The sequence below is a fragment of the Tursiops truncatus genome, chromosome 15 (assembly GCF_011762595.2).
Source record: "Tursiops truncatus isolate mTurTru1 chromosome 15, mTurTru1.mat.Y, whole genome shotgun sequence".
NCBI lineage: Eukaryota > Metazoa > Chordata > Mammalia > Artiodactyla > Delphinidae > Tursiops > Tursiops truncatus.
The window spans coordinates 64,245,261-64,258,294 of NC_047048.1; the positions used below are offsets into that span (position 1 = coordinate 64,245,261).

Below are 13,034 nucleotides of genomic sequence, written 5' to 3' on the forward strand. Positions count from 1 at the left end.
CTTTTGTGTTTCAAAGGTCATCATCAGGAAAGTAAAAAGACAACCCACAGAATGGGAGAAAAGTTTTACCAATCATATATCGGATAAAGGAGTGTATCTAAAATATATAAAGAACCTATAACTCAATAATAAAAAGACAACCCAAATAAAAAATGGGCAAAGGATCTGAATAGATATTTCTCCAAAGATGATAAAGAAATGGCCAATAAGCACATGAAATGATGTTGAACATCATTAGCCATCAGGGAAATGCAAAAAAAAAAACCACAGTGAGATAATACTTCATGCCTACTAGGATGGCTAGAATCAAGAAGACAGATAATAGGCACTGGAGAGGATGTGGAGATATTAGAAACTTTATACACTGATGGTGGGAACGTTAAATGGTGCAGCCACTTTGGAAAACAGTCTGACGGTTCCTCAAAAGCTTAAAAAGAGTTACTATATGGCCCAGCAATTCCACTGCTAGCCATATACTCAAGAAAAATGAAGGGCTTCCCTGGTGGCGCAGTGGTTGAGAGTCCGCCTGCCGATGCAGGGGACACGGTTCGTGCCCCGGTCCGGGAAGATCCCACATGCCGCGGAGCGGCTAGGCCCGTGAGCCATGGCCACTGAGCCTGGGCGTCCGGAGCCTGTGCTCCACAACAGGAGAGGCCACAACAGTGAGAGGCCGCGTACCACAAAAAAAAAAAGAAAGAAAAAGAAAAATGAAAACGTATGTCCACACAAAAACTTGTTCATGAATGTTCATAGCAGCATTATTCATAATAGTCAAAGGGTGGAAACAACACAAGTTTATAAATAAACAAACTGCTATATCCATACAATGGGATATTAGTAAGCTGTAAAAAGGAACAAAGTGCTGATACATACAACAACATGGATGAACCTAAAATCATTATGCTAATAAAAGAAGTCAGTTATACTCAGCCATAAAAAGAAACGAAATTGAGTTATTTGTAGTGAGGTGGATGGACCTAGAGTCTGTCATACAGAGTGAAGTAAGTCAGAAAGAGAAAAACAAAATACAATATGCTAACACATATATATGGAATCAAAAAAAAAAAAAAAGGTTCTGAAGAACCTTGGGGCAGGACAGGAATAAAGACACAGATGTAGAGAATGGACTTGAGGACATGGGGAGGGGGAAGGGTAAGCTGGGACAAAGTGAGAGAGTGGCATGGACATATATACACTACCAAATGTAAACTAGATAGCTAGTGGGAAGCAGCCGCATAGCACACGGAGATCAGCTCAGTGCTTTGTGACCACCTAGAGGGGTGGGATAAGGAGGGTGGGAGGAAGATGCAAGAGGGAGGAGATATGGGGATATATGTATAGCTGATTCACTTTGTTTTAAAGCAGAAACTAACACACCATTGTAAAGCAATTATACTCCAATAAAGATGTTTTTAAAAAAAAAAAAAGAAGTCAGTTTAAAAGGACCACATATTGTATGATTCCATTTACATGAAATGTCCAGAACAGGGAAATCAATAGAGATGGAAAGTAGATTACTTGGTTGCTTAGGGGCTAGGTCAAGAAGACAGAGGTTAGGGAAGTGATACGTAAAGTTTCTTGTTGAGGTGGTGTGTTCCAAAAGTGACTGTGGTGATGACTGCACATACCTATGAATATACTAAAAACCACTGAATTGTATACTTATGGGTGAATTGTATGGTATGGGAATCACGTCTCAATAAAGCTGCTTTCATAAAATGATGGGATTATTAGCCTTGCCCTAACTCACTTCTTCACAGGTAGGAACTCTGTTTGCAGAAGCCTGGAGAGCCTCCCACAGAGCAGAGTCATGACTCCATGCTAAACTCTCCAAAATCTGTTCTTCAATGCTGTTCAGGTGTTTCACCATGTCCCTGGAGAGTCCTTCCTCTGAGCGGATCACCACCTCAATAACCTGGAGAAGAGAAAACTGAGAAAGTAATGTGGTCTCAAGTAGTCAGTTCTAGACTAGGCTGACATGTATGGCTAGCTCTGCTGTTATTAATGACACAGAACCAAGAATATCTTTGAACCATAATTCTATGGCTTATTAATATATTTTTAATTTATAAAGAAGTTTTTAAGATTTTCAAAATACTTGCACGTACATTTCTGGTTTTCATGTTTTATTTTACACATGGAAAACAGAGGCAATGATAGGTGAAAGTGGTCAACAGCCCAACAGTGGTAGAAGTCAGGTCTTGGGTTCCCAGTCCAATGCTATTTTGAATTCACTGCCCCTTCTCAGACTATTCCTCCCAACAGCTCAAAAGAAAGAATGAATAACATATTTAAAAGGAACTTTGCTTATATACACTATAGTTCCATTTTAATAAGAGTAAATATCTAGAGCAAAGTCTGTAAGCATATATATAAAAATATTAATAGTGATTATTATTTGTAATTAGGATTATAATATATGACTTTAATATCTACATTTGTGTGTATTTTCTGTTTTTCTTCAAGGAGTATATATTATTTATGTGGTTAAAAAACAACGGCATTGGGTTTCCCTGGTGGCGCAGTGGCTGAGAATCCGCCTGCCAATGCAGAGGACACAGGTTCGAGCCCTGGTCCGGGAAGATCCCACATGCTGTGGAGCAACTAAGCCCGTGCGCCACAACTACTGAGCCTGTGCTCTAGAGCCCGCCAGCCACAAGTACTTAAGCCTGCGTGCCTAGAGCCCATGCACAGCAACAAGAAAAGCCACCACAATGAGAAGCCGGCGCACCACAACAAAGAGTAGCCCCTGCTGGCAGCAACTAGAGAAAGCCCGTGACCCAACGCAGGCAAAAACAAATAAATAAATAAATTTATTAAAAAACAACAACAACAACAGCATTTAACTTCTTGAATGAAAAAAGGATGTTACAAAAAACAATGAATTGTTATTAGGTGAGGGCAAAAACTAAACTTTTTCCTCAGATAAAATTACATATATTTCCTAATGGAAAATCTGAAACACATACATAAACATTAAAGTAAATATAGAGAAGCAATTTTCCTTACAAAACTAAAAAGAATTTAAATTCCACTCAATCAACAATTAAAATGGATAGGGTTTTCAGTGATCTGCATTTCTGTAACTTTAGGTATAAAAATTTAACTCATCAAACTAACTTTTCTATAATCAATAATTTTCAAGTAACACAGATGACAAAATATTAACTAAATTATGCCAACCAGTATAATAATAGCATCAGTCTTAAATTCAGACATCAGGTAACATTAGTTACTGCAGCTGTGACCTCTGTATTCTGTAAGAAAAAGGTTCTAGCAGGTAAAAAAGGGTAAGTAAGTTAAGATTCATCCACAGTGAATTAGCTCAAATTTGGGGAAGGAGCACCATCTGTTATTACAGCCTCAGTAGCTAGACCATGACCACAATTAATTTTAGACCTTTTCTTTCTCCTGAGAGAAAGAGTTTTTGTTCTTCATCACACATCTATTTAACAGGATTATGATTTTCATTCATAATATGGAAATTCAAACTTAACGACCTAGTTCCTGGCCACATTTGCAAGTCAGTGATGGAAAAACTGAAGCTATGAGATTGGCTTAATTTACTGATCCCCTCTCTTCCTCTCCCTTTTGTCCTTGATTCCACCCTAAAAGGAATGCTTTCACAATACCTCTGGAAATATTTTCCAGACATCACTACAGCTCACTTCTTCAGCATTAAGACAAACAGAATGTTTACCTGAGGCACACCATAACAGAACTTTGCTCTCATCTCACCTTATAAAAATAAAATGGTCGCAGATTAAGAACTTGAATAATCCAGGGAAAAGTACGAGGTGAGCTATAGGCAAAGAGCACAATTTCCAAACAACAGGCCATCAAGGAATGATGAAATATATCCTGCTCTAAAAGAACCTTGGGGAAGAGAAAGACCACAGTTTAATAAATTTCTCAATTTTAGCCTCTGCCATTATGTAAAGAAGACTATAGAAACAAGAAAAAATAACATATCTTATGTAAGTTATAAACCATAACTTATATAAGTGTACATTATATTATACTAGATTACCAGAGATAAAAATCTGAGTTCTTAAACTGATAGTTTTCTTATGAGATACAGTCTTGCTCAGTGACAGATGTTAAATTCAAATGAGGCATAAGCAACAATCTACTTTGAAACTGGAGTAAATAATAAAATAATTAATATTCCTGCCAAGAGAAAAGCATAAGAATTGGGCTCCTTTATTTAAATGACAGTTTTATGTCAACTGTTTTGTCAACATGAGGGCAGTGTTTATTAATCAAAACACTAAAATCAAAGGTGTAGTAATCACAGCTAAGATTTTTAAAAGTTCAGAGAAAGAAATATTTTACTAAGATAAAGTCTTGGGACTTCCCTGGCAGTCCAGTGGTTAAGACTCCATGCTTCCACTGCAGGGGGCATGGATTCGATCCCTGGTCAGGGAACTAAGCTCCCGATGCCACGTGGCGTGGCCAAACAAACAAACAAACAAAAGATAAAGTCCTATTTCACCACTGAGTTTAAAATTTAACATAAGTTTTCAGTTCTATAAATGGTGTTTGTTGCCATCCTTCTTTCAAATACCATTCCAAATCAACAAAGAGAATAAGCAATAGAAAATATCTTGGATAGAACAAGGAGTTAATTGTAACCGCAAACCATATATGAAAACTGAAACTGGATGAAAGGATGACAAATTACTCAGCAGAAAGTAGGATGGTCAAACATAAGGGCCTGAAGAGAGACACTTAAAACAAATGAATCTGCTGCACTCTACTCGGGAAAAACACAGCAACTGAAGGCACAGGCAGAATGAAAAGTACAGGTTAGGCAGGGGCTGACATGGATGGGTGATTTTTAAGTTTATGGTAGTCAGAAGTCCTCAGGTCCCCACCCAACATCCACTCTAAGGAGTCAGATGATAGGTCTTTAGTCTATCCCAACAAGGATCTAGAGAATTATTCTCTACAGAAACTGAACTAGAGAGAATCAGAGCTTGAGAACACCAGGTATAGAAGAGACCGTGGTTTTAGGTGAAAGTCTGCAGACTGAATTGTGAGACCAAGTTTCCCTTCCTTGCTCTGCTCTATAACACGAACAGCCAGGCAGATACTTTTCTAAAGAAACTGAAATATTCCAGAGAAGTCTTAAAGACACCAACAGTTGAGGGTCCCTATACTACACGATCACTTGAGGCTACTGGACTTTTATTCTCACTCTTGCACACAGAGCTTTGAGCCAAACTGTTTTGTCAACATCAGGGTTTATTACTGTCTCATTTTTAGTGACTCATTCAGAAAGTAGACATTTGAGGAAAGCCTCCAACTGAAAGACAAAGGTGTAATCCAACATTTGAGGAATAATCCAACATTTGAGGAAAGCCTCCAACTGAAAAACAAAGATCAAAACAAATGGAAAAGAAACTCAGAGGAAACAGAGACAATGCAGGCATCAGAAGAAAACCTCAAAGAAATCTAAATTAACCTCAAAGAATAAGTCTTAGAAATGAAAATACAGCTAAAATAAAAAATTCTTCAGAATTGGATGGTGAAAAATTGAGTAAATATCCTTAGAAGTAGCACAAAAAGACAAAGAAATCGAAAATAAGAGGATTAATCCAGAAGGTCCTTTATCTGAATCATAAAAGCTCCAGAAAGATAAAATTGTGGGCAATACATTATCTAAGAAATAATGCAATAAAATGACCTAGAACTGCAGGACGTAAATTTCTGGACTAAAAGAGGAACTCTGTAGGAATGCCCAACACATGAATGAAAAGACCCACGATTAAGGCACTCTATTATAAATTTCAGAACATTAGTGATAAAAGAATGATAACTAAGATTCCAGAAAGTAAAAACAGGTCACATACCAATACAAAGAATTAGAATGCCACTGGATTTCTAACTAGCAATACTGGAATCTAGAAGATAATGGAGCAATGCCTTTAAAATCATAAAATTATACAAAGACAACTATTAATCAAGTGTGAATCTAAAATAAAGACATTCTGGACTTCCCTGGCGGTCCAGTGGTTAAGACTCCACGCTTCCAATGCAGGAGGTGTGGGTTTGATCCCTGGTCAGGGAACTAAGATCCCACATGTCGCGTGGTGTGGCCAAAAAATAAAAAAATACAATAAAATAAAGACATTCATGCAGTTTTAAAAAAGACACTTAAGGCAAGGTAAGGTTTCCATGCTTTACTTGAGCTGATAAAATGTCTATACCACTGGATTGTGAAATTATGTATGTATAATGTAATACCTACAGCAACCAGTAAAGAAACAATCTATACAAAGATACACAGTCTAAAAATGTTCAAATTGACCCACAGGAAGGTAGGAAAAAGAAAACAGAAAACAAAATATAAAATGGCAGACTTATGCCCTAACAAATTAATAATTAAATTTAATGGGTAAATTAAATTTACCTATTAAAACAAAAAGCCTGACACAGTAGATTACAAAAAACATGACAACTATATGCTGCCTACAAGAAACTAATTTCAAAGGATGTTACAGGTAGATTGAAAGTAAAAGAATGGAAAAAGAGGGCTTCCCTGGTGGTGCGGTGGTTGAGAATCTGCCTGCTAATGCGGGGGACACGGGTTCAAGCCCTGGTCTGGGAAGATCCCACATGCCGCGGAGCAACTAGGCCCGTGCGCCACAACTACTGAGCCTGCACGTCTGGAGCCTGTGCTCCGCAACAAGAGAGGCCGCGATAGTGAGAGGCCCGCGCACCACGATGAAGAGTGGCCCCCGCTTGCCACAACTAGAGGAAGCCCTTGCACAGAAATGAAGACCCAACACAGCCAAAAATAAATAAATTAATTAGTTTTAGAAAAAAAGAATGGAAAAAGATATACAGGCATACCAGGTTCCAGACCACTGCAATAAAGTGAATATGCAATAAAGCAAATATCGCAATAAAGTAAGTCACACAAATGTTTTTGGTTTCCCAATGCACGTAAAAGTTATGCTTACACTATATTATAATCTATGAAGTGTGCAATAGCATTATGTCTAAAAAAATAACTTAATTAAAAATTACTTTATTACTAAAAAATGTTGACCATCACCTGAGGCTTCAGTGGGTCGTAATCTTTTTGCAATAGTAAAGATCACTAATCACAGATCACTATAACAAATACAATAGTAGTGAAAAAGTTTGCAATATTGCTACAATTAGCAAAATGTGACACAGAGAAATGAAGTGAGAAAATGCTGTTAGAAATATGGCACCAATAGACTTGATGCAGGGTTGCTGCAAACCTTTAATTTATTAAAAAGTCACTATTTGTGAAGCACAAAAAAGTGAAGCACAATAAAACTAGGTATGCCTGTATAAACATCAGCCAGATGACTTCAGAACAAAGACAATTACCAGACTCAGAGAGGGATGTTCTGTCATGATAAAATGATTAATTCACCAAGAAGACATAGTAATCCTCAATGTCTATGCATCAAACAGCAGAGCTTCAAACTATATGAATTAAAAAAAAATCTGATAGAACTGAAAGGAGAAAGAGACAAATCCACAATTTTATTTGGAGACATCAATACCTTTCTCTCCTCTCGATAACTGATAGAACTAAACCAAAAATTAGCAAGGATACAGAAGAATTCAACACCATTAACCAACAAGATAGAACTGACATTTACAGAACACTCCACCCAAACAACAGCACACAATCTTTTCAAGTGCACAAAACATTTACCAAGAAAAACCACATCCTGGGTCATAAAATAAACCTCAAAAAATATAAACAAAAAGAACTCATAAGAGTGTATTATAAAAGTTTAGATATGGAAAATAAATTAGTGGCTAAAGAGACTGAGTGTCACTTAAAAAGGGGTAGTATGAGGGAGATCTTTGTGGCGAAAGAACAGTTCTGTATCTTGATTTTGGTGGTGGTTACCTAATCTACACATGTGATATAAGGGTAAAGAGCAAGACACAAACATTGTTCTAATGTCAATTTCCTGGTTTTGATATACTATGTACAATGTAACCACTGGGGGCAAATGGATACATGGGATCCCTCTGTACTACTTTTGCAACTTTCTGTGAATCTATAATTATTTCAAAATAAAAAGTTGAAAATTTACTTCTTTCTCCAGAAGCTATGGGAGCATATGCTCTATCAAGTATTAGTAAATCATGAAAAAGAAAGACGTGGAATCCAGGAAAAATGGGGAACCAACATAGAGGAAAACTTCCAGGGTGCAAACACAGAGAAATTTTATTACACTAGTTAAGCAGCACCTCCAAACATCAACTTGTTCTTACTGGAATTGAAGGTCAGAAGGCTTCAAGAGTGACAAGAGAGAGGAGGAGGAAACAAAGATCATATGATAAGTTTGACTTCTTAGAAAAATTCCTTTACATAGCTATTGGAGAGAGTGATCAGACTTGATCAAATGTCCAACGAAAATGAAGCAAAAAAAAAAAAAAAAGCCATCAACATTTTATTCCTCAAAACTCCCTGAGCGGTATGGCTAGATATTTTAATTATCAGTTGGTTTAATAGTTGGGGGATTTCATTATTAGCTAGCTAGGAACGAAGGACAAAAAAACTGACCAAAGGGAAAGGATAATGATGGTGCATCAAAGAAAAATTTTACATATTTCACATTTCTGCCTAGAGGTGGCTAGCACTGGGTGTGCCAAAGACAACTAAGGCCAATTAAGATGTCATCATGGGTAAGTTTGCCATTAACTGCTGAGCCCCACAATGAACTACAGAGGCTCTCAACACATTGCTTCCAAGCTTACGTTCTGTAGACCTCGCCAGTCGCTGGGAGAGTGAATTTACTTACTGACATGTCCATTCCATGAAGTCTTCGTGTCTCCTGAACCATTACAGTCTCTAATATTTTATAATACAAAATTTCTGCAAGCTTTAGTCTGTTTACAGCAAAATCTACGGGGGGAAACAAAGGGAAAACACGTGCTAAATAAACGTAGCTGTTAAGAACTAAAGAACAAAACTTATATAAGCTTCAATCAGATATATTAAAAATTGCAGGGAAAGAAAAAACTTGAGTTTCTATTTTTCTTGGAACAATCTATCTACTTTCAATGCTTTATCAATTTCAGTTTTGTCTTCTTACCTATGTGAGATCCTGGCTGTTCATCTGTTGATTGGGTATAGTGTTGGCAGAAAGTCTCTCCTATTAGTTTCACTGTTTTCATAATGTTTTCCATAGGATTACGCATACAAGACCTAAAAAATACAAAAGGAACCTAATTAACAGAAAAAAAATTCCAGAGTACCAACATTTCTTCATTCAAGAATTAGTCTAGTTTTTAGTGACCAAAGTCCTATTCTCAGGTGTAAACCTAGATATGTAAACACAGCATATTTCAAACCAGTCTACAGCCTTTACATATAATCATTTGGCATATTGTTTTGGAATTTCAACATTACGGGAGTCAATGTTCTCTCTATTATGCTTCTATTTATATGAAATTCTAAAAAGGCAAAATTCTAAGGACAGAAAACATATCAGTGGTTTCCAGAGGCTGGGGATGGCATAGGGATTGACTACAAAGGGGCATAAATTTGGGGGGACTGTTCTATGTCTTGATCATGGTGGTGATGGTTATACAACTGTATACATTTGTCAAATCTCATACAACTGTACAGTAAAAAGGATGACTCTTGTATATAAATTATACTTCAATAAACCTGATTTAAGAAAGATTTCTTCATCTGATTTAAGAAAATGATAGGCAGCATTTATGTATATATTGTGCTGGAACAATAAACTGCATTTAGTTCTTATCAAAGCCAAAAGAATAACAAATTAAAAAAATGTAGCATTAAAAAGGAAGATGGACTTCCCTGGTGGCACAGTGTTTAAGAATCTGCCTGCCAATGCAAGGGACACGGGTTCGATCCCTGGTCTGGGAAGATCCCACATGCTGCAGAGCAACTAAGCCTGTGTACCACAACTACTGAGCCTGTGCTCTAGAGCCTGCAAGCCACAAGTACTGAAGCCCGAGCGCCCGAGAGACTGTGCACTGCAACTACTGAGCCCACGCACCGCAACTACTGAAGCACTAGCGCTCTAGGGTGCACGTGCCGCAACTACTGAGCCCAAGTGCTGCAACTACTGAAGACTGCGCGCCTAGAGCCCATACTCTGCAACAAGAGAAGCCACCGCAATGAGAAGCCAGCATACCATGACGAAGAGTAGCCCCTGCTTGCAGCAATGAAGACCGAACGCAGCCAAAAATTAAATTAAAAAAAAAAAAAAAAAGACATTTGGCAAGAAGCAATTAATCCTGTTACTTTTATATTATTAACTCTGTTACCTTTCTATCAATAAAACACAGAATACAGGTCTTAATTCAGAAATGACAAACAAATCCAAGACTGTGAGAAACAATGTGATTTGCCCAAAGCCAAATAACTAGTGCAGGGTTCAGAATTCCCGGTCCCATGTTCAAAAAGACCAGCATCATGTGCAGCATCATGTGCCATGTAGCATATATGGCAAAAACATTTTATATTCTTATCAAGTTCTTCTAATGCAAAGCTGTGCCTCTTGAGTTATATTTTCTTCCAAATAGGTTGTCTTTTTAAAATTTTATTATGTGGTAAAAACACATAACAAATTTACCCTCTTAATTTTTAAGTGTACATTACTGTCAACTATGTGCATGTTATTGTATAGTGATCTCTAGAACTTTCTCATCTTGCATAAATGAAACTCTATACCCATCGAACAACAACTCCCTGTTTCCCCCCTCCCCCAGCCCCTGGCAACCACCATGCTACTTTCTGTTTCTATCAGTCTTATTACTTTAGATACCTCATATAAGTGGAATCATGCAGTATTTGTCTTTTTGTGATTGGCTTATTTCACTCTGTATAATGTCTTCAAGATTCATCCATATTGTAGCATATGACAAAATTTCTTTCTTTTTAAGGCTGAGTAATATTCTGTTGTACATACCACATTTTCTTTATTCATTCATTCAACAGTGGACATTTAGGTTGGTTCTATATCTTGGCTCTTATGGGTAATGCTGCAATAAACTTGGGTGTGCAGCTATCTCTTTGAGATCCTGTTTTCAACTCTTTGGGATATATACCCAGAAGTGGGATTGCTAGGTCATAAAAATTCTATTTTTGAGAAATCTCCATACTGTTTCCCATATCAGCTACACCATTTATAATCCCACCAATGGAGTGCCAATTCTGATACTCACCAACACATTTATTATTTTGTTTTTTTGATAGTGGCCATTCTAACGGGTGATATCTCATTGTGGTTTTAATTTGCATTTACCTGATGATTAGTAATGTTGAGAATTTTTTCACATGCTTGTTGGTTATTTTTATGTCTTCTTTGGAGAAATGTCCATTTAAGTCTTTTGCCCCTTTTTCAAATCAGGTGTTTGTTGTTTTTTTGTTTTGTTTTTTGTTGTTTGAGTTGTAGGAGTTCTTTATATACTCTGGCTATTAACCCCTTATCTGATATATGGTTTGCAATTGCATTCTTCTATTCTAGTAGGTTGCTTTTTCATCCTACTAATTATTTTCAATGCTGTACAGAAGTATTTAAGTGGGATATAGTCCCATTTTTCTATTTTTGCTTTTGTTACCTATACTTTTGATGTCACATCCAAGAAATCACTGCCCATTTCAGTGTCATAAAGCTTTTTACCTATGTTTTCTTCTAGTTGTACAGTTTCAGGTCTCATGTTTAGGTTTTTAACAAATTTTGAGTTAACTTTTGTACATGGTGTAAGATAAAAGTCCATCTTCATTCTTTTGCATGTGCATATCTCAAAGAGATATTTGCATACTCAAGTTCACTGCAGCATTACTCACAGCAGCCAAGATGTGGAAGCAACCTATATGTCCACTGACGAATGAATGGATAAAGGAAGTGTGGTATGTATATATATACAATGGAATATTATTCAGGCTTAAAAAGAAGGAAATCCTGCCATATGCTACAGCATGGATGAACCTTGAAGATATGATACTAAGTGAATCTGACTTTCCCCATAGTGTAGTCTTGGCACCCTTGTCAAAGATCATTTAATGATATATGTGAAGGTTTATTTTGGGACTCTAGTCTATTCCATGTCTAGTCTACATGTCTGTCTTTATGCCAATACCATACTGTTTTGCTTACTGTAGCTTTGGAATGTGTTTTGAAATCAGAAATGTGAGGCCTCCAGCTTTTTACTTCTTTCTCAAGATTATTTTGGCTAATAAAAGTCCTTCAAGGGCTTCCCTGGTGGCGCAGTGGTAGATAGTCCACCTGCCGATGCAGGGGACACGGGTTCGTGCCCCGGTCTGGGAAATCCCACATGTCGCGGAGTGGCTGGGCCTGTGAGCCATGGCCGATAAGCCTGTGTGTCCGGAGCCTGTGCTCCGCAACAGGAGAGGCCACAACAGTGAGAGGCCCGTGTACCGCAAAAAAAAAAAAAAAAAAGTCCTTCAAAATTCCTTATGAATTTTAGATTTTTTTTTTCTATTTCTGTAAAAATGCCATTGGGATTTTGATAGGGACTGTACTGAATCTGTAGATTGCTTTGGGTAATATGGACATTTTAACAATATTAAATCTTCCAATTCATAAACATGGAATGTCTTTCCATTTATTTGTTTCTAGGTTCTTTGTCTTTTGCATTCTATGTTTTCTTCCTTCCTTCCTTCTCTTGTGCTTTAAAATGTCTGCAAGATGCTTTGCCATTTCTTTTTAACTTGTTCATGCTAAATGGATAGTTCAGTTCAGATCTATTTATTCAAATGCTATGAGGGTAGATCTTTATGAATCTTCCTACTTTACATGCAATCTGCTTACCTTCTGAGCTGTGGTTGAGGCTGGGGCTTCTTCTGTCCACTTTTCTATAGACTGAGGTTTGGGGACTAGTGGGAGGGCACAGATGTGCTATGTTCAGCTTTTGTTAGAGGATCAGGGCTTTGCTTTCTCTTCTGAGATTTAGTTAAATGTCCCCATTCCAGGGTTCACTATACCTTGGTCAGAGATATCTTCTAGTTCTATGAAGATCTCTCCCCAAAT

The 13,034-nt window shown here is 37.2% G+C and overlaps 1 protein-coding gene across 6 annotated transcripts in view; it reads right to left on the reverse strand.

Moving 5' to 3' along the window:
* The window catches only part of RBL1 (RB transcriptional corepressor like 1), an 82,172-nt gene that overhangs the window by 47,538 nt on the left and 21,600 nt on the right, over positions 1–13,034 (reverse strand). For 3 of the 6 annotated variants that reach the window (XR_012326284.1, XM_019950755.3, XM_033840943.2), the window contains 4 exons: positions 9,099–9,211; positions 8,805–8,908; positions 3,739–3,876; positions 1,751–1,930 (listed from right to left, as the gene is read on the reverse strand). Coding sequence is in view for 5 of the 6 variants with exons in the window: in XM_019950755.3 (XP_019806314.2) it covers positions 1,751–1,930; positions 3,739–3,876; positions 8,805–8,908; positions 9,099–9,211 (535 nt within the window). In the remaining variant the exon portion in view is untranslated. The remainder of the gene's footprint in view (positions 1–1,750; positions 1,931–3,738; positions 3,877–8,804; positions 8,909–9,098; positions 9,212–13,034) is intronic. The other 3 variants (XM_019950756.3, XM_019950758.3, XM_019950757.3) reach the window with 3 other exon arrangements.